General features: G+C 42.6%; 1 protein-coding gene across 3 annotated transcripts in view; it reads right to left on the bottom strand.

Annotated features, from left to right (window-relative positions):
- The window catches only part of spock3 (SPARC (osteonectin), cwcv and kazal like domains proteoglycan 3), a 565,624-nt gene extending 545,296 nt beyond the window's left edge, over positions 1-20,328 (bottom strand). For 2 of the 3 annotated variants that reach the window (XM_067991135.1, XM_067991152.1), the window contains exons 1-2: positions 20,015-20,137; positions 19,709-19,870 (exon numbers count right to left, since the gene is read on the bottom strand). In XM_067991135.1, coding sequence (XP_067847236.1) covers positions 19,709-19,870; positions 20,015-20,122 — 270 coding nt within the window. In that variant the 5' untranslated portion in view covers positions 20,123-20,137. Of the gene's footprint in view, positions 1-19,708; positions 19,871-20,014; positions 20,138-20,272 lie in introns of those variants that run through there. The other variant, XM_067991144.1, reaches the window with a different exon arrangement.
- Between the last annotated feature and the right edge of the window lie 461 nt (positions 20,329-20,789).

Here is a 20,789-nt window from a genome sequence, read left to right as displayed (position 1 = left end):
AGCCGGCTACACCGCCGATGTCTCTCAGTCGTCTGCGCGGACGAGCCCTGCAAATACACCTGCACCTACTCTGCAGTAACACGATGGGTGGCATCAGTGGTGGGTCCTCATAGTGATACCCAGGAGCGGGCATAATTGGACACAATGGACAGGATTCGCGGAGACATGGCAGTGGTGGTGTCAATATAATGTGTGCTGTTTGTGGCTCTGAAATTCAATATGGGTAACACCCATGACAAACCCTCAGACACCCTTGTGCACCCCCTTCATGCTGACGAGACGTTTGCCTTACCCTGCCTACTGCACATATGTGATGCATGCCCTGTGGCTGCAGCACAGGTGGTGGCAGGTTGAGTGAGGCTGGCCGTGAGGGAGATGCACAAGAGGGTGAGTATGGGATGGAGCCATGAGATTGTATGAGGATTGGGTCGCGTGTTAGTGGCAGGATGAGTACTGGCGAGGTGAGTAGGTGGAGGTAAGATGAGGATGGGGTGTGAGTGGGCATGAAGGGTGATGTGACAGAATAGTGTTGGCGGTGCCGAAGGAGATTTGGGGTGGGGGCAGTGTTGTGGCAGACGGAGTGTAGGGGAAAGACTTCGTGTTCTCACTGTGGCGGACCTACTGCGGTCATTGCAGCGCCTCCTGCACTGTATGCAGGTGGGCCATATGTTGGTGGCGCAGGTGACCCCCTCTGCCACCTCGAGCCAGGCCTTCTTGGTGGCAGAGGCAGGCCGCTTCCTCCCGCCCGCCGGGGGGAAGATCTGTGTCCTCCCCCTCCTCCTCACCCCATCTGATGATAGCTGGGGTGAGGCATCATTAAACTGGGAGCAGCCTTCCCCCTGGGCTGCTCCATGCTGGAATTTGTCCCATTGGTTGCAGCATCTGTCAGTGGAGGACTGCCCCTTTAACTAGAGAGCCTCCAGCTGACAGATCGTACTGCGCATGCGCAGCCCGACCGACGCGCAGGCCAGCGCCGTGGACCCCGGAGGAGCAGGTAATTGGATCCTATTAGTGGATTGCCTGCTACGATCGCGTGGGCAACCCACTAATTTCGCCGTTCGCGTTTTCGACACTCCCAGAGGACCACCCGCTGGGAACCCGCAGGCCTGCTAAATTCGAGCCCACTTTGTCCATAGGTAGTGCTGTCCTATTCCTATTTACTTGCCTATTATTCTTGCTTGCTCCAGAGGCAGTGCTATAACTTCTCAGCTTGTTACAACAAACACAGCTAAAAGACATACCATTTCCTCTTACTAACATTAGGCAGCACAGGGGAGATTCTCTAGAACTTTTACAACTAGTGTCCATTTCCTTTTTATCATGCTTACTTCCTGTTGTCACACTTTGTTGATTAGCTCAAAGTAAAACATAAGCAAATCAGAACTGAAATGTATAGAATGTGCAAATCAAATGCGAGACTAGTGGCTAGAAAGTCAATTAAAAAACTGAAGCCTTATGAAAACAACCAATCCTGAATGACCAGTCAGAATAACCCACCAATATTTTTTGTATATAGAAAAGGTAACTTCATTGAATCACTCAAAATGCTTTTTTGAAAAAAAAATCAGCTGCCAACTTTTCTATTGCAACAAAATAATTAAATCTACCCACTGAATTGTGTTTTGTGTCTCAGCATGTCTCAAAATTTTAAATGTGAAATCTGCCTGAAATAAAGCTTTGAGAATTTAAACTCTAATCTGTTTCAAAAGTATTTTAGAAAAAGCAAGGGAACTCACAGCAAGAGGGGATTTGCTTCAACTGACAGAAATCTATTAAAGCATACTGAATATTTTTCTCCAGAATAGTTAAAGTAAGTTATTAACCACATCGGAGAATGTACAGTTTGGAGAATTTCCCAACATTTATCAGTAGATTTCTCCCAGTTGAAGCACAAAGGTGTATCCCTTTATCCTGTGAGGATCTGAGAGTCCCACTGATTTTCCCAAAAGACTTTAGAAACAAGCTGAAGATTGAATCCTTAAAGCTTTATTTTCAGCAAGTTTCACATTTAGAATTTTAACAACTGCTCATTTTCTATTATGAACTGCTCACAAACAGATAAAGCCTGTGATTAACTACATTCTTGGTTTCTTTGTTTGAACCAGTTAGAAAGATTATTTATCAATTATTGTTTTTTATATGATTTAAACCTAAATGGAACATAGCAATGTACAGAACCAGAAAAGACCACTGTCATCTGTCTAGCAAATCCCAGTGAAGATGATATTGAATCACTGGATACCTCTTGATGGACATGGAATCCAAACAATCCAAGCCCCTAACACCTTTATTTTGACTCTAAATTCAGTTTAAAAAGTTCTTTCTCTACTGAGAAAGACAGTAAACCATTTTTGAAGCTTAAAAAATATTTTTTGTCTAAAGACTGTGCAAACAATAAACTTATGAGCATTTCATGAGGTCTTTTAATTTTTTTTTCATGGAAATTTGTTCATTAAAGATTGTATACTTCATAAAATTCACTAATAGTGACCTCAGTGCTTTAGTGCAGGAATTTAAAGGTGAGAACCAGGTGACAATGGGGAAAGCAGTAGGGTAGGGGAAGGGGGAGGGAATGCCTGTTGGCCCAAAAGAGGCAAAAGACAATTTAAGGTTGCTAGATCTTGCACCCACAGTAAGGCAAGAACCCTTGCCAGACTCTGACTCCCCCAGTTTTTCCAGCCCCCCTTCTCCAGATCTCCTAACCCCAGGTCTGCCTCCCCAGAACATCTCCTCACTTGGTCACAGATGTTGAGATCCCTCCCGGCGCATACAAACCCCTAGACTGCCCTCCCAATGCTCCTAGACCCCAGGATCCCACTCTCACTGCTCACACACTGAAAGCACCACCCCCCCCAACCCAGTATCAGATCCTGCGATTTAATGGATAGAAATTCCCACACAGCCTGCTGACCTCCATACCAAGCCCTCCAAAGACACTTCCACCACTGAGTAAACTTCCTCGCCTTGAACACAAATTCATAAAATTTACCCTCATGTCCCTGATGTGTGTCCTTTACCAAAGAGAAATTTTTTACTGCACTGTCATTATTGCAGGGTTATTAAGAAATGATGCGTAACTGATTAACAGGAAGTTATTTTTAGTATATGTTATATATAGTGAATCTTTAATCCAGGAAGGGAGAAGGGGGAAAAGAGAAAGGAAAACAGATTTTTAATCTGTTGGCTCTCAACCCCCTACTCCAAATGGATTGCTCCAGTTAACAACATAATACCTATTGTAGCAACAATCAACAATTTCATAATAGGGCTGACTTCCCGATCGGGCGCTCCAGACGTGATGTTAGCACTCGCAGAGAACACTGATCTGGAACTCATGGGCCTGCAGCCCTTGATTTTCCATCCACTAATTTAATTTAAATGTACAGTAAATCATGGGCTGCTGTTCAGCAATTTTCCGATTACTGCTCTCCCAGCAAGCACTGCTTCTCCTCAGAAACAGCTCAGAAATCAGTCCTAATATCTACTCACGCAGATAAGTCTTTTTTTTTAAGTCTTCCTACTCTGTCATATGCACAGCTGATTTTTTTTAAATTAGAAGGCATGAAGTTCAAACTGATGAATGAATGACAAGTTCGGTTCAGTTTTTGTTGGTTGAGTTTCAATGTCTTTGTGTGTATGCGGGTACATAGGCTGCAGTTGTTGATCATGGTGGTAAACTATTGCCTCAAGGGTTAGAGAAGTGATATAGTGTTTGTAATACCCAAAGGTCAATGACAAGGGCACACAGTTGCACAGTTGAGTTCATTTCTACAACTTGAAACACAGTTTATCTCAGAACCCAAAGCTGCCATCTGTATTTGCTTTATTGTCTGCTTAGGCTACATTAATTTTAAAATGGGTAGACATTTTTTCTAATTATTTCTGGTGAGCACTCATGCAGGATACCTTTTCTTTTATGGAGCATTAATGGAAAATGTTCTCTGTTCAACTGACTGCTGAAATCAGTTAATGTATATATTCCTATTAAAACTTTGAACCAAAACACTGAATATTGATTGAAGAGCAATCATGTGGTAAAGAATTGCCTTCTAAAATGCAACTTTGCCCTCTCAGGAGGCTCAAATTCTACTTTTGCCTGTTACTACTGCTGAGATTACAAAATGTACTGCAGCTTTCCCAAAATGGGTGAAAACATTTTTTTTGCAATAAAAAACTAGCTTTAAAGACCAGAAATGACAAATAGTGATTGCAGTCTCAAGTTGTTTAGCAAATTGCTGTCATAGGAACAAGAGTAGGCCATTCAGCCCATCGAGCCTGTTCTGCATTCAATTAGATCATGGCTAATCTGTATCTTAACTCCATTTTCCCACCTTGGATCTGTAACCCTTAATAACAAAAATCTAGCACACACACGCTCGCACTAGTGGTATTATAGTATCTCTTGTGCCATTGCAGAGTCTAGCAGCTCAAGGAGAGGGCTCCGGTGTCGGACAGCATTTGGGAGCTTTCCTGGGGTTTAGCAGTTAGGAGGAATCTTGGGTTTAGTAAAGTTGAATGGGTGGTCCAGTAATTTGACAAGCGGGGGTCTTAGAAATTGACAGAACTGGGTTGGGGGCACTGGGGCTCAGCAACACTACAGTGGGTGATGGGTTTAGAAGTACTTGGGGGGACCTGGGATTTTGAGCACTAGGTGGAACTCCTGGGGTTTTACAACACTGGGAAAGGGTCCTAGGTTTTGGCAATACTGCTGTGGTGCCCTGAGATTTTGCAGCATTACGAGTGACTTGGGGCTTGGTAGCAACTGAGAGGGGATCTGTGCTTCAGCAACATTAAGGGTATGGCCCTGGGATTGGCGGTATTCATGTAGGCATCCTGAGGTTTTACAGTTGGGGTGGGGGCCCTAAAGGTGGCTAGCATTAAGGGGATGGTTCTTGGTTTTGACAGGAGTGGAGTGGGGTCCTTGAGTTTGGGAGCACTCAGAGGTGAATATGGGGGTTTTGCAGCACTGCTGGAGGTGGGGGGAGGATGGGGAGAAGAAGAATTTGAAAAAGAGATAGTGAAGTAAGTTCTTCCTTGATTGATGAATTTAGTAGTATTTTCAGAAGCCGGCAGTAAATAAACACATGGCTACTGTGACAAATGTAAATTGTATATAGATACGACCCCTAGCACATCAAAAATTACCTGATAAAATATTCAAAAGTACTTTGCTTCTACTTAGGGGCTGGGGTCTGGAATTGGAAGAAGAGTGCATGTAACTGGTGAAGAATTTTAAAAATAATTAATTAGTGCTCCTCTTAACAACTGAAGCTGTATATAACAAGATTTAAGTAAATCGTAACTGTTTATATTTAAGAATTCCAGAACAAAACAGAACACATGCTCTCATCAAGTGCTTTTCTGTCTCAGCTAGATTATCTTTCGGAAATAAATATAAGTTAATAGCTTTCATGTGAAACTTAAAGCTTCTTAAGTTCACTTTGTTTTCACATATTTTGGAAAAGCAATTAAAATAATTAAAGAAAGAGCAAAGACACAGTTTGGCATTTGTACCTCTGTAAAGGTTGGTACTGAAAATGAAGAAAGTGGGAATCAGTGGAATATTTTACAATGGATACATAATTAGTTGACCAATAGAACCCAGAGGGTGGCGGAACAGTGGTTGCCATCAGCCTGGGAGAATATCACCAGTGGGGCCCCACAAGGGTCTGTTTTGGGACCTCTTTTGTTTAATATACTCATAAATGATCTGGAGCTGGGAGTTACAAGCATAGTGGCCAAATTTTCAGATGATACAAAGCTAATGGAGGTGATGAACTTCAAAGCTGAGCAGGATAAGCTACAGCAGTTTTTGAATATACTTGGGAATTGGGCAAATTGGTGGCAAATGAAATTCAATGTAGAGAAATGCAATGTGCTTCACAAGGGGACAAAAAAATCCAGGAAGGGATTATTAGTAAAATGAAAAGAAAATAACGTGCATGGAAAATGAAAGAGATCTGGGGGTGCTGATTGACAATAAACTAAAGCTATCGCAAAAATGCTCAGTGGCAGTGAAGAAAGCAAATTAGATGTTGGGATGTATTAAAAAGGTCAATATTGAGCTGAAATAGCAAGATAATCCTGCCAATTTATAAATCATTGGTGCAGCCGCACTTAGAATATTATGTACAGTTCTGGTCACTGCAGTATAGAAAGAATATTGCATCAATTGAAAGAATACAGAAGAGAGCAACTAGAATGATTAAGGGGATGGAGGGATTGAATTATGCGGAGCAAATATATAAATTGGGCATGTTCACAGTGGAAAAGAGGTTGAGATATGATGTGATTGCAGATTTTAGGATTTTAAAAGAACTAAATAATTTAGACCATGACAAGCTATTTCACCTTGTCCAGAACAGTAGAACCAGAGGACTTGGCCTGCAGTTAAAGGGAAATAAATTCAAAACTAAACTGCAGAAAAAATATTTCAGTTAGTGAGTGGTCAATCTACAGAACAGGCTCCCTAGGGAGATGGTGGAAGTAGTCAGCGTTGATTCATTCAAATGCAAATTAGATGGATTTCTTTCAGAGAATAACATTTGGGATATAGTATATGAGTAATTTCAGGTAAATATAACATGCTTGGGAGCAACAGGTGAGTTTGGACCTATGGTTCACAAAGCTCCCCACCACTGAGGTTTTCCTCACGTCATGTCTGGGTCTGTTGTAGACTAATTGATGGAGATTAATTTCTATGAATAGTCAACAACTCCATTATCACATCATGCAACTACCAGGATGGTAGAAGGCAAACTAGATGGACCGTGGTCTTTTTTCATCCAGCAGTTCCTATGTTCCGAGGTTGCATGTACTGAAAAATATGAATGTATTTTCTTTTACCAGATTTTTACATTAAAAAAATCAATTACTTCACAGTTTTCTACAATACTGTAAGAATACAGGCTTAAAAGACAGATGTTGGCATACAGGCACTCTCTGAAATAAAAGTTAAAAACTTGATAATAGCTTGAATGTGAAAACTTATAAAGAATGCAAAAATGTGCATTCATATAGTACTTTATCAAGTCCTTAGGATATCCCAAAGTACTTTATAAACAAAGGATTACATGAATAAAGCTATTAAAATTTATTCCCCAACTCATTTTCATATAATTTGGAAAAATAAAGTATCTCAGAAAATCTGTTACAGGATAAAGGAAGACAGTTTTTGCATTGTATAGTGACAGAATCATCCTGATGCAAGGTTAAACATTCTGCACTCTGCACATGCTTAACCTGCAGCATCCAGGGATTTTAGGCACAGACAGAAAACTGTAGGAAAGTGATTGACTGCAAGCTCAGGTTTTTAAAGATAGGCTGAGGCCTTGAAGGAAAAATCTTACTGAAGGTATTAAAAGATAATTCTATGTGTAAATTTAATAATGTTATTGTGAAAGGTTTCTACTTACAAAATCTTACTTCGTACATCCAAGATTTTAGTTATTGAGAAAAATAATGGTGATGAAAAGACTTAGATTTTCTTTCAGCAATTTGATTCAATCACCTTCTCCTTTCATTTATTCATAGGTTCTCCTGACTGGTCATCCAGGTTGGTTGGATTATAGGTATTCAATATTTTCTTATTGGTAACTTTCTAGCCACTTTCCTCACTTTGGATTTGTATATTCCCTACCTCTTCAGTTGTGCTTTACTGCCGTTTTACATTGAGCCAAACAATGTACGACAGAAATGTGAGATAAAAAAGTATGGCAGAAAAAGTGATAGGAAAGTGCTGCAGGAAGTGTGTGCTATATGCAAGACTTTTAATATATTATATAGATGTAATATATTTAATAAATAATAGCCCAGAAATTCAGCAATCCTTTTCAGCAAATTTCAGGGAAATTCTGGCAGAAAGGGTCAGAAAATGGAGTTAACCCATATCTAGCACTTGTTCACCCATTTTCTACCTAGCCAATTACAGCCAGCGACGCCCACATCCCGTGAACGAATATAAAAAAAAAAGGACCCAAGATTGCGGAGAATAGGCGTAGTTTCCACTGTGGGCCTATTTATAGGAATGCGAATGATAATTCAAGCTCAAATCCCATGATTATATGCATATTTATGTGGAAACTGAAAATCAGTCGCTTTGATTACTGTTGAATGTTCATTTTAACCATGGTAGTTAATTTTAACTTTGACTTTTTCTAAAGCCTAGGATACAGAGGAAATAGGCAGGAGGTGAGTAACAGTCCTGGGGAGTTAGGGCACTATGTAGTGTCAGGAGGATGATCCGAGGGTATGGGAGCGAGGGCATGGCAAGATACCAGAATCTATTACTTAAAACAATTTTCTTTTCTTTAACAACCTACCTGGGGAAGCAGATTGGATTGAAATTATTTTGCCCCAAAAATGCATTGATGGCAAGTAGAATCATTAATATTCTGATTCTACTATCAATGATCAGTGATATAAAATATCGGTTGAAAATATTTTAGAGTAACTTCAAAAATTGTAGCCCACCTACCATGCTTTCAACACTGCAATTTAAAGTGATAAATTGGATAGACTGCAGCTATACATTGCTCCCTACCTACAATCTAATTAAGTAAAGACACAAAAGTGCCCTCAGGTAGGATGAGGTTATTAATTACTTTCTCAAATACAGATATAAAGAATCAATTCAGGAAAAATTCTTGAGGACTGAAAAGTGACTAACATAACTCCATCTATCTAATGATATTAAACTCAGTGGACACGATTTTAATAAGGCGACGGGATGGCAGCAGAGGGGGGGGGGGGGGGGGGGAAGAGTGGGGGCATCAACGGGGGCGCGGCAAATGCGAATAATAAAAACTTACCGTTCCCCACGCAAATGCGACTTAATTGGTGGCCACTAATCTTGTTTCCTGGTTTGCCGTTCAAAAGCTGTGCAGCGGGCGAACTGCACACTCGCATGACAGGCTGTCGGCTGGAGTGTCTAGATTTAAAGGGCCATTGCTCCAACACATTTTGCTGGAGCAAGGAGCAAGAAGACACAATGGAGCAGCACAGGGGTAAGGCTGCTCCGGGGTGAGGAGGAGGGAACCATTTTACCCGGCCGATAGGAGGAAGCACCCTGCCTCTGCCACCAAGACGACCTGGCTCAAGGTGACAGAGGCGGTCACGAGCAGGAGCAACATATTCCGCACTTGGGTCCAGTGCAGGAAGCATTACAATGATCTAACTAGGTCAGCAAAAGTGGGTACATTTACTGATTCTCCTGCATTCTGTGTTGCACATCACTACCCCCCTCCCACCTTACAAATTATTCTGCACTGCCAAGACTACTCCATCACATCATTCCTCACACCCAAGGATCCTCAACTTACCTTCACTTCCTGAGCACTTCCTCACCTCCCCATGTGTGAACCCACCACTGCCACTCACCCCAATCCTGATCCAATGTGATGTCTCTGTCTGATACTCACCCTCTGATGCACCCTCTGATTTCATGGTCAGCCTCACCCAAAGCAATGCATCCATCGGCTGACCACTTCACCCTCACTCACATCTGTACTTTCTCCCCTTCTAGGAGAAGAGAGCGCAAAATACATGCAAGGTGGTGAGGGCTGGAGGGGGGCCACAACAAATAGTGGTCCTCACAGAGGCGGAGGAGGAGGCCCTGTTTTCTTACAGGCCATTCAACGACTGGATTGAAGGGAGAACATGATTCCTCAGAGGAGCTCCCGGCCTCTTTGTGCACCGTCACATCTTAGTGACCCATCCACCGGCGCAGATACTCACATCTCAGTGGGTCCTAGTAGTCAGCTAGTTGGGTTGGCACTTGGTGAGTCACCACGCACAATTGAGCTCGAGCAGACACTGGCGGCAGGGGCAGCTGTGGAGAGTCCGCGTCGGTGGGCGCACTCCTCTCCAGGCTCTGCTTAGCTGGATACCGCGGGCCATCCTTTAAAAGGCAAATGATTGAGGGACAGCAGCACATTTGTGAGGTAATGAAACAGGTGCCATGCGCACTCTCCACAATAGCGCAGAGGATGGAGGAGTCCAACTCCTGCATTAGTGGAATGGTGACACAGGTATGTGAAGGAATCTCAGAGACAGTGTCACAGGGACGTGAGGAACTGTCTGAGATAGTGTCGGAGGCAACTGTGGAATGTCTGCAATGGAGAGAAGGCTAGCCTCCATTAAGCTTCAAGCACAGCTCCACAAATGAGTCCATTCAGGCCCTGACAACAGCCATTCGGACTCATGGTGAACAACATTCTGCCACCTTAAACAGACAGGCAGAAACTTTACAACTGGGCTTACAAGGCATCATACATGTCGTCCAAACTGTTCTCCAGCAGGGTGGTAGGAGTGATGTGGGCCTGGTCCAGGAGAGGGATGATGGTGAAAGAGGACATGGAAGTGGGGATGCCACTCAAAGTGTCCCACTTCACCCCACTGCCCCCTCTCTCAACCAGTGCCCGCAAAGCCTAGAATGATCCGGAGGTGAAGAATTTGAGGGCAGTGGTCACTTTAACAGCGACGGGTATTGAGATGCTGCCAGGCCCAGCCGGGAGCAGCTCAGCATGAAGAAAGCTGCAGATGTCTGCGACCACATGGCGACTTACTCTCAGCCTCTGTACACACTGCTCCTCAGAGAGGCCCAGGAAGCTGAGCCTCGGTCTGTAGACCCTCTGATGAGGGTAGTGCCTCAGGCGACGTCGGTCCCGCTGTTGTGCAGGTGCCTGTGGCGCAGCACTGTGTTGTGGAGCTGCAAGTGGCAGACGAGCACGCTGTGCCTGGCGAGGATGGTGATGTTCTTCACCCTCGGATGTACTGGTGAGTGCAGCCATTGCGCCCCTCCCATCCTGATGGCGTCAGTTTGAGGGGGTCCGAAAAGCTGGTAAATATGTGCAAACAGGACAATTCTGAGTGGAAACCAAGAATTTTCAGTCAAAACACAAAGATCTTCCAGCCAAAGGTTTGCCTGACAGAATTGAGTGCCCTGCTGCAATAACTGACCTTTTATCCCCATCTGTCAAACAGGGATTTAAATGTCCAAATGTTTGCCGGCTGAAACCCGACTACTTTCCAATGCCGTGTTTCACACAGCACAAGAACACGTAGAGGCAGCGTTAAAATCGCTTGCCTTCATTGTTAATTGGATTCATGGACATTTCAAGTACTTTAAGTACTTGATTTAGTGGTTTAAATATCATCCCGCCAGCTTTAATTGCCCTGCCCCCAAGGCACATGCAGATTTCTTTTAAAATCAAGCCCAGTATGTCTGTGATGACCTCCTTTGCTATGGACTTTTGCCTTGTTAAGTGTGTCCACATTTACCCTGTAACATTTGCATGTAATCCTTTTCCTGTGCTGCCTATAGTACTTGTGTCACATTTTAGCTGTCACAATAATTTCTGACTGTAGTGCAAGTCATTTCCTGTAGCCTTTCTTGAGGTGAATGCCATGTAAACTTGTGCTCTGGTGAAGGTTACAAGTTGCTACTTAGCTATAAGCTCGTTTTTATTATTGAAAGTTTGAGACATAAGCATCCAACTTATATTTGTAGAGATTTAGAGAGGAATATTCAAATACATACTGCTGTTTGGGAACTTTGTTTTTCCTGAACAACTGCTCCACTTGTGACCTGCTAGCACTTTTGTGAGGGAGAGAACTTTTCATTTAAAACAGAAATACTGTTGTGGTGCTGCTGTATAAAAGAATAATCACTTCCCTACTGTTACTATGGCCCCTGTTCCCAGATGCCCTAACACCTGCAAAAAGAATTACTCCTCCCTCTAGCTTTGCAATACAGTCCCATTAATCTTAAAAATTGATTTCCTGCTCCAGAATTTAAAAAAATAAATCAGTGACCCCTCCCACTCCAAATCCAGCCTCTGCTCTGTGTTGAAAAGATTATAAAACAGGGAATCCTCCCATTATCTGTGAGCAAAGGCACAGGAGATTCGCTAGTTATTTAAAAAAGGATCAAGCAAGATGTCAAAACTGTGGATCAAAAAACAAATTAACATCTATGGTTCGGAAAACCTTTGCAATGATTTTAAGAGATCTAGTGGGTGAACACTTACAAAAAACAAAACTTGTTAAAAGTCAGCATGATTTCAGGCAACGATCAGAAGACAGACTAGGGGAGGTTCAGCAGGCCTAGGCCCAAATATGAAGCGGGGGCATGCGTCAGCTTGAACCTGAGGGAGGAGGTATGAGAACCGAGGCTCAATCATTAGTCGGGGATGAGGGGCATCTGCATCCAGGATCAAAGAAGAAAAGGCCCAAGAACAGTAGTGGAAACACACCAGTGGTGGCAGAAACAGACGGGGGTGAAGAACTGGTGGCTGCCCTGGTGGTGGTGGGACCAAGCAGGAACGTGTTAAAAATATTTTTAAAAATTAAATATAACAAAGTTTAAAACTCCAAAATCTACTTGATTGCCTCAAACTGGTCCCCCCAGTGTCGCTGAAGCAGGAAACAGACATAGGAGGTTTCAAAAGGTAAATAGGGAACAGCACCACCTACAATGGAGATCAAGTAATGCAGGATTCAGGTGACAACTATTATCAACAGCAAAACAGAAAAATATGGCAGAAAATCTTGATGGACATTGTGTGATGGAGAAAATGTGACAGTGACAGAAAAGACACAACACAAAAACATAACAGAAGACGTTATAGGAAGTGCTAAACAGAAAGGATACACAGACACAAGATTATATATATATATATATATAATAGATAGAAAATTAGCTTAAAATCAAGAAAAAGATAGCCATAAATGTTAATTTTTCTCACAAGAGGGTTTGAGTGGCATGCCTCACAACCCTTGCTATTTTTAATATACTCTTAAGTGATTTCCCAGACATTACTCACAGAAAAATAAAGACAAAAATTGTGTCCCTGTTTCACTCCAACACTTCAATTATTTCTGTATTATTCTTGTATCTTTTGTTTGTTTTCCAGTCTCTCTCTCTCTCTCTCTCCTCCCCTCCCCCCCCCCCCCCCACTATGGCACTGACACACTTTCTCTTTTTATTGGGTCTATACCTCAATTGTCTCCTACTTTTTCTTACTCTCGCCCTAAGTCTGTCCTTTCTTTTGGTCCCAGCTCTATCCTGTATATTTCTCACTGTACCTATATGTTTCTATCATGTTTTCCTTTTCTGATTTACTGAATTTCCACCTTTTACATAGTTCATGAAGCAAGAAGAGAGACAAAATATACATGGCCAGAGGGGAGATATGAGCCAAGCAAGAAGATGTTATCTAGAACTTCGAAGGGGGAGGGAGTGCAGTAGGGCTCAACCTTGGATTGGGGAGGAATTAGAACAAAGGCCAGCGATTCTGATGCAGCAGCAGCGAGGGAACAGAGAAGGGCACAAGGACAATAGCTAGAAGGGGGAGAGAGGGAATCTTTTGCTACGCTTTGTGTTTGTGGGATAGGAAAACATTGCCTGCATCTGAGTCAAGGACAAAGCAAGATACTACTGTAGACTGGCAGCTCATGTTTTAAGAGGATACATGGGTTTAGTCAGCATCAGGACTACCAGATAAGTTGATTTTCTGAGCACTGAACCAGCTGATGCACTTTTAATTTTTAGTAGTAGGTACAGTACTTGGCAAGTCAGCTGATCTAATAGTACCAACATTGAGAAACACTGTCCTCCTGCCTAAAAAATTATGCTTCTGATCTGCAACAACATCCCAGTGTGCCTTTATTTTGGAGAGCAGAGCATAGATCAAGAATGCAAAGGGAGGGTGCATGGAGCAGAGGAGAGGTGTGTGGAGTGAAGCTACTCCTACAACTATTAAAAGGGAGCAAAGATGGAGCAAGGTGGATGGGAGGCATGGAATGGAATTGAACCAGAGCGTTGGAGTTGGCATGGAAGAGAGCAGAGCAGAGCCAGAGCAATCAAGGTGGGGTTTTGTGGGCAAGGAGGAGATTGGGTCATGCCAGGGAGGTAGCAAAGCAAGCACACTGGGTAAATTGCCTGAGGTGGAGGATTGAAAAAGAGAGAAAAAAATGGGGACCTATCATGGCAGCAAAAAAATAGGTTGAAGCTTTATAGACAGATAGGTAAATAGACTGACAAATGATCTAGGGTTGCAGATGCTGTAGTAAGGCATGGATTAATCAAGGACAGTCAGCATGGATTTGGTAAGGAAAGGTCGTGTCTGACTAACTAAATTGAATTTTTTGAGGAGGCAACAAGGAGGGTTGATGAGGATAGCGCGTTTGATGTAGTCTACATGGATTTTAGCAGGGCTTTTGACAAGGTCCAACAGGGAAGACTGGTCAGAGAAGTAAAAGCCCATGGAATCCAAGGGAAAGTGGCAAGTTGGATCCAAAATTGGCTCAGTGATAGGAAGCAAAGGGTAACGGTCGACGAGTGTTTTTCTGACTGGAGGGCTGTTTCCAGCAGGGTTCTGCAGGGCTCAGTACTAGGTCCCTTGCTTTTAGTGGTATATATCAATGATTTATACTTAAATGTAGGGGGCATGAATAAGAAGTTTGCAGATGATATAAAAATTGGCCGAGTGGTGGACAGTGAGGAAGAAAGCTGTAAGCTGCAGGAAGACATTAATCGACTGGTCAGGTGGGCAGAAAAGTGGCAAATGGAATTCAATCCGGAGAAGTGAGGTAATGTATTTGGGGAGGGCAAACAAGGTAAGGGAATACACAATAAATGGTAGGAAACTGAGAAGTGTAGAAATGTACTGAGGAGGGACCTTGGAGTGCATGTCCACACATACCTGGAGGTAGCAGGACAGGTAGACAAGGTGGTTAAGAAGGCATACAGGATACTTTCCTTTATTAGCTGAGAAACAGAATATAAGAGCAGGGAGGTTATGCTCGAACTGTATAAAACTCTAGTTAGGCCACAGCTAGAGTACTGCAAAGCTAGAGTTCTGGTCTCCACGTTACAGGAAAGATGTGATTGCACTAGAGAGGGTACAAAGGAGATTTACGAGGATGTTGCCAGAACTGGAAAATTTTAACTATGAAGAAAGATTGGATAGGCTGGGGTTGTTTTCTTTGGAATAGGGGAGGCTGAGGGGAGATTTAATTGAGTTGTATAAAATTATGAGGGGTCTAGAAAGAGTGGATAGGAAGGACCTATTTCCCTTAGCAGAGAGATCAATAACCAGGGGGCATAGATTTAAAGTAAATGGTAGAAGGATTAGAGGGGAGTTGAGGAGAAATTTTTTCACCCAGCGGGTGGTGGAGGTCTGGAAATCACTGCCTGAAAGGGCGGGAGGCAGAAACCCTCATCACATTTAATAAGTACTTGGTTATGCACATGAAGTGCCGTAACCTACAAGGCTATGGACCAAGAGCTGGAAAGTGGGATTAGGCTGGATAGCTCTTTTTCAGCCAACACAGACATGATGGGCCAAATGGCCTCCTTCTGTGCAGTAAATTTCTATGATTCTATATTACCAAAATAGGAAGCAAACAATGGGGTATAATGTAACCAGGTTCAGAGGAACTTAAATCTTTTAGGTAGGTGGACCTGTAAGTAGCAGATACATTTCAATAAAAGGAAGGACTTGCTTTTATATAGTGCCTTTCACAAGTTCAGGATGTCCCAAAGCACTTTACAGCCAATTAAGTATATTTTTGAAGTGTAGTCACTGTTGTAATGTAGGAAACACAGCAGCCAATTTGTTTACAGCATGGTCCCACAAACAACAATGTGATAATGACCAGATAATCTGTTTTAGTGATGTTGATTGAGGGATAAATGTTAGCCGGAACAACAGGGAGAACTCCCCTGCTCTTCTTCGAATAGTGCTCTGGGATCATTTATGCCCACTTGAAAGGGCAGATGGGCCTCTGGTTTCAATTCTTATCGAAAAATGGCACCTGACAATGCAGCACTCCCTCAGTACTGCGCTGAAGTATCAGCTTAGATTATGTGCTCAAGGGCCTGAAGTGGGGCTTGAACCCATAACCTGTTAACTGAGAGGCAAGAGTACTACCACTGAGCCATGGTTAACAATTTGCACAATTGTAAAATAGTTCATATAGGAGCAAGGCGCTAAAAGGGAAAGTGGGTTTCCTCCATAATTCCAATGGGAATCTGGTGGAACCATTTGGAAAAAGGTCAGGAACCAGATATACTGGGTCCCAGCCTTAGTTAGGAAATCCCTATAGGTGCACAAGGAGCAGAACCTCTGCTTTCCCCTTACAAGGACAGTCATGTCAAAATGGGTAAGACATAGAGGAGAGACTCCCTATGTTCAGGCTTCCCACTTCCCCATCCTCTGAGGCACTCAGTGTAGTATTAGAGGCCAGTATGCTGAGCGATACCGGAAGGGCAGAAGTAGGTTCCACTGGGAGGGAGGGGTAGAACCAGGCCAGGGAACCCTGAAAATTAGGTAAATTTTAAAAATGTATAGAATTGGCCCCCTTATATTTGGGCCGAATGCAGTCTCAGGGGAGGGGGTGGTGGGTGAAGCAGGCACCAAGATGCACCTATGGAGATATGGATGCCTGTCAGCCACATTGTGCTCTTCCCCTACCCCACAAACTCTGGTAAGGTCAGTGCTAGAGGATGCTGCTGGAATCACGGCCCGCAGATTTACCGGGCCAGTATGTATTGAATGGGTCTTTGGCACTGTATGCTGATCAAGAAAGAAATCTAGGATTTTAGAGTGCATAAATCTATGACACTGCCAGTATCTTGTTCGTTGCAGTATGTAAGGCATGGTATTGCATTCACAGAAGGATAAAATACAAATCTAAAAAGTTTGTACTGTTGTGGCATAAGACACTAGTCAGATTCCGCCTGAAGTATTGAGTGGAATTCTGGTCACTGAATCATAGGAAGGATATTATCGCTCTTGAGAGGGTAGAGAGCCAATCAACAAAGCAGTGGCAGCTGGTGACCATTTTGGCAGGTAAGGCACAGCTACACATGCCTAACCAAACTAGCATGTTACCATAGCAATGAGCCCTGAACATAAGTGCAAAGCATTTTTTTTTGTCCATAGCAAACTTTGACAAGAAGAAAACAAGGTGAAAGAAAAGAGTAAGAGGAGAACCAGAAAACAGATAGAGAAGATGAAGCCAATAATTACTTTGGTAAAGCCAGCTACTTTCCTTGAACACATTCTTCCTGATATGCACACCGTAAGCCTCCATCCCTCTCTTTACTCTCGCAGCCCAGGCTCTCTCCAACCCCAGCTCCTGCTCCAAGCTGGCTTGCTGATCATGTGACAGCCCTTCTTGTGGCATCCCACTACCACGATGTGGAGCACAGCCCCACTAGTCGGCTCCATCCTGCTCACCCGTGACTCAAGCTGCCGCCAACAGCAACACCGATTCCCTGCTCGCGCGAACACACAGACAAAATTCTAGGTGAGGCACTGATGATGTGCCTCTGCAACATTAAATTGAGGTAAAGTTAAGGAAGTTGTGCTATTTTTCTTTGGAGAAGAGGTAATTTAACATATGTTTTCCAGATTACGAAGGGAATGGAAATTCATCCAGGTAAATTCTTACTATGGTTAAAGGTTTAAATGCCAGGTGACACAAGTTAAAAATTAAGTTAGGAGTAAGAGAAGTCAATCAAAACTTTTTCACCGAGAATAATAGAGTTGTGGAATAATGTTAACCAAGGAAGGCAATTGACACAAATGTTATAAATGATATTGAGACAATTGGTTGCCATTTTGGAGAAGGGACTGAGTGATATGGTGAGAAGGCCACTAGATGGATTTGATTTGTGAAAAAGAGATGGGGATAATTTTCAACTTGTGCCTCATTGGCGGTAATGTGGAGGAGCGGATCGCCCACCCATTGTAGAATCCATCCAATTTTCATCCTATTGATTTCAATGGGATGAAAATAGAGCAGGTGATCCATTCTGCTCCACAAGGTGACAAAGTTGAAAATTACCCCCATGGTCTTGTTTGGATGAAATGGCACATTCTGTTTTCTAAAAAAAAATGATTATTTTGTTATAGTAATACATGTATATAAAAATGTACATCTACTCACATTTTAATAATGGACTTAAAAGAAAAAAAATCAATGGTGATACTGAAACATTATATGACTAGGAGGAATTGTACCTTCTGTTACTGTATAATTTTATCAATTGTCTTTTGTTTTAAAAATCACATTATTTTAAATTCTAGTTAGTTTATTTTTACCTTTTTTCAGTTCTGATGAAAGATCATCAACCTGATACATTAACTCTTCCTCTCTCCACAGATGCTGCCTAACCTGCTGAGTGTTTCCAGCATTTTCTTGTTTTCATTTCAGATTTCCAGCATCTGCAGTATTTTGCTTTTGTTTTATAGTTTATTTTTACCATTGTTTCTCAGTCTTGGTGTATCTGGATATTTGACATATATAACAAATGGGCATTTAAAACTGACTATTAAAGAGTTATTAATCAATGTTTTTGGCTTATAAATAATGTTACCATTCAGGGTAAGCATAGCCCTGTAGAATTCTATAGTCTTGAAAAAACTTTTTTTTGTCCAAGAAAACGTCTATCATGGCATTTCCTGCTAGATATGTCAATATATTTAGTCACTAGAACCAAGCCATGTATCACAATGGACACAACGTAAAACACAACATGCACACCTAATTTATCTCTCTATCAATGTAGGTGGTCTTGGATCAGGTCCCTAGTTGGTTTTGTGCTTATTCTGTATGTGGGTCATTAAGTGCACCAACATAAATAACAGGTATATTGTACCTGCAAGCGGGTGGACGTGATTATACACCCAAGTTATATGTTACACCTAAGAAAATAATGCAATTTCTTTTTGTCCACCAGTGCCCTTCAAAAACAAGTGCCATTTAGCCTGAGGCTGTTGCTCATCTCTGTCTCACGTGTCTCGTTTCTAATGTTTACTGGTTTCCATTGACTCGTTATTAATCTGCAAAAAAATTACACCTATCCCTGTGGAAATGGTTTATGTGTTTAGTCCGATCATCACACTGTAGCTGAATTTCTTTGGACGCCCTCCTGCCAACGCACACGAGCGAAAAACATTATGCCACTTAATTCAGTTACTTCGGTACAGATATATTCATCCCAGTATAATGCATCTGTTTTTTTCAATCGGAATGTCGACAGAAAACTGATTACAGACCGTCCAAACAAGTGAAACAAGCCAATCGATTGAGATCAACAAAGATGTTACGGTCAAGTAGTGCTGTGCACTGGGAATATTAAACGGTCTTGGTCCGACCAGGTCAAGTAGGGTATTTGCCGAAATATGCGATCCCAATTTTTCCATCTGTTTTTGAACACCTCGCGTATCTGCTCAGAATGAGGAGACCCCGCTCCTAACGCACAATACGTTCAGAAAGCTTTCATAACATATCAGTCCCGGGCTTTTAATGTACATTGATAGATATGTATTTGCAGTCGGAGGTCAGTGTAACTGAATAACAGTACCAGTTCCTAAACCTGTCTGATTTCGATATTTGGCAAAATTAGTTTCCAATGTGATTATTGTAGAAGGAAACGCTAAATACAAGAAACGTAATCAACGCAGCATAAATCAGATGGATATTTCACCCTAACTGTTTGGAGTTTGACGACAGAAATGCCAGGTGATGGGAACAGTTAGCGCAGTGCACGGATTGCCCAGAGTTCAGGAGCTCCGTCTCAGTCACAACGCCAAACGGGCGCTCTGAGCATCTCACACACTCCTGCTACAATCACAGGCAAAACGGGCATGAAGCTCCGTTTACAACCTTAAACAGCACTAAAACAGGTACATACGTCTCGAAATTTGTTCCAGTGCCCGGGTTCCTTATCATACTGCGAGATAGTAGTCAGCCATTGTTTATCATCCAGAAAATTGCCGCTGTCCGATGTCGCTCGTTGTCTGCCTTCTATTTGCAGAAAGGCTACAGCAACAACACATATCAGGACCTTTATCATCTGCAAGAGATAGAGAAAAAGAAACGCTGCATTCAGTACAGAAAAAAAAAACCCCGACGTACGAAAGCAAGTTTTTTTTAAAAAAAAAATACTGTTCGGGAAAAAAAAATTGTGAATGTTGGGGCGAGAATGGATCACATTCACCTTGCTTTCCGCTGCAACTGCGTGCTCTGTGCACCCTCCAGCTCCTCTCCCTCCGCACGCGACTGTCTCGAGCGCCGTCAGTTGAAGGCAGGCGAGCGCGCGCGACATGCGCGTGAGCGGGGGCCCGCCGCGTTCCAGGCACGGGCGCGAGCCCAACTGGCAGCCGCGGTGATCAGGGCTTAGTGTTTTATTTATATATATATAAATATTGTTAAAGTTGCTGGATGGAATGATAATGCGGTTTTGATAAACTACTACCATGCACGTTAAACTCTGATTCCGGAGACACTCGGTGCACCAACGGGCCAAGTCACAGTCTGGTAACTTTAGAGTGACCCAAGCTCAGGAGTAAATTGCAAGGACTTTCTTCGTGAGTGAAATAATATGGAGCATTTAACTGGTCCCCCGCTGCGTTTTCTTTTTTTTTAACACAACGTATGTGAATAGTATTTTGTTTTAACGTCAGTAGTGTTCTATGCTTCCCCGCTAAGTCACGAAAGTCAAATCATCTTGAAGGTCGTCTGAACTGAGACTAAGTTCATTTGCCCCTAACATATTGCTTATTCCACCAAGGAGGCACAGATGTAGTACGTGGATTTGTAAATGCTTGATATAAATGTACAAAACATCGCAAATCCACTGGCCACTTTGTGAAATGAGAAGCGTTCTTACTGCTTAACTGTAATCAGTGAGCCATAAGTGTATTGACGGTGACAAAAAAGCACATTATAATGTGGGAAATGTATATCGGACCAGGCAAAGTGCGGCATCATAT

The sequence above is a fragment of the Heptranchias perlo genome, chromosome 1 (assembly GCF_035084215.1).
Source record: "Heptranchias perlo isolate sHepPer1 chromosome 1, sHepPer1.hap1, whole genome shotgun sequence".
Classification (NCBI taxonomy): domain Eukaryota; kingdom Metazoa; phylum Chordata; class Chondrichthyes; order Hexanchiformes; family Hexanchidae; genus Heptranchias; species Heptranchias perlo.
This window is presented reverse-complemented; position numbering and strand designations above follow the sequence as displayed.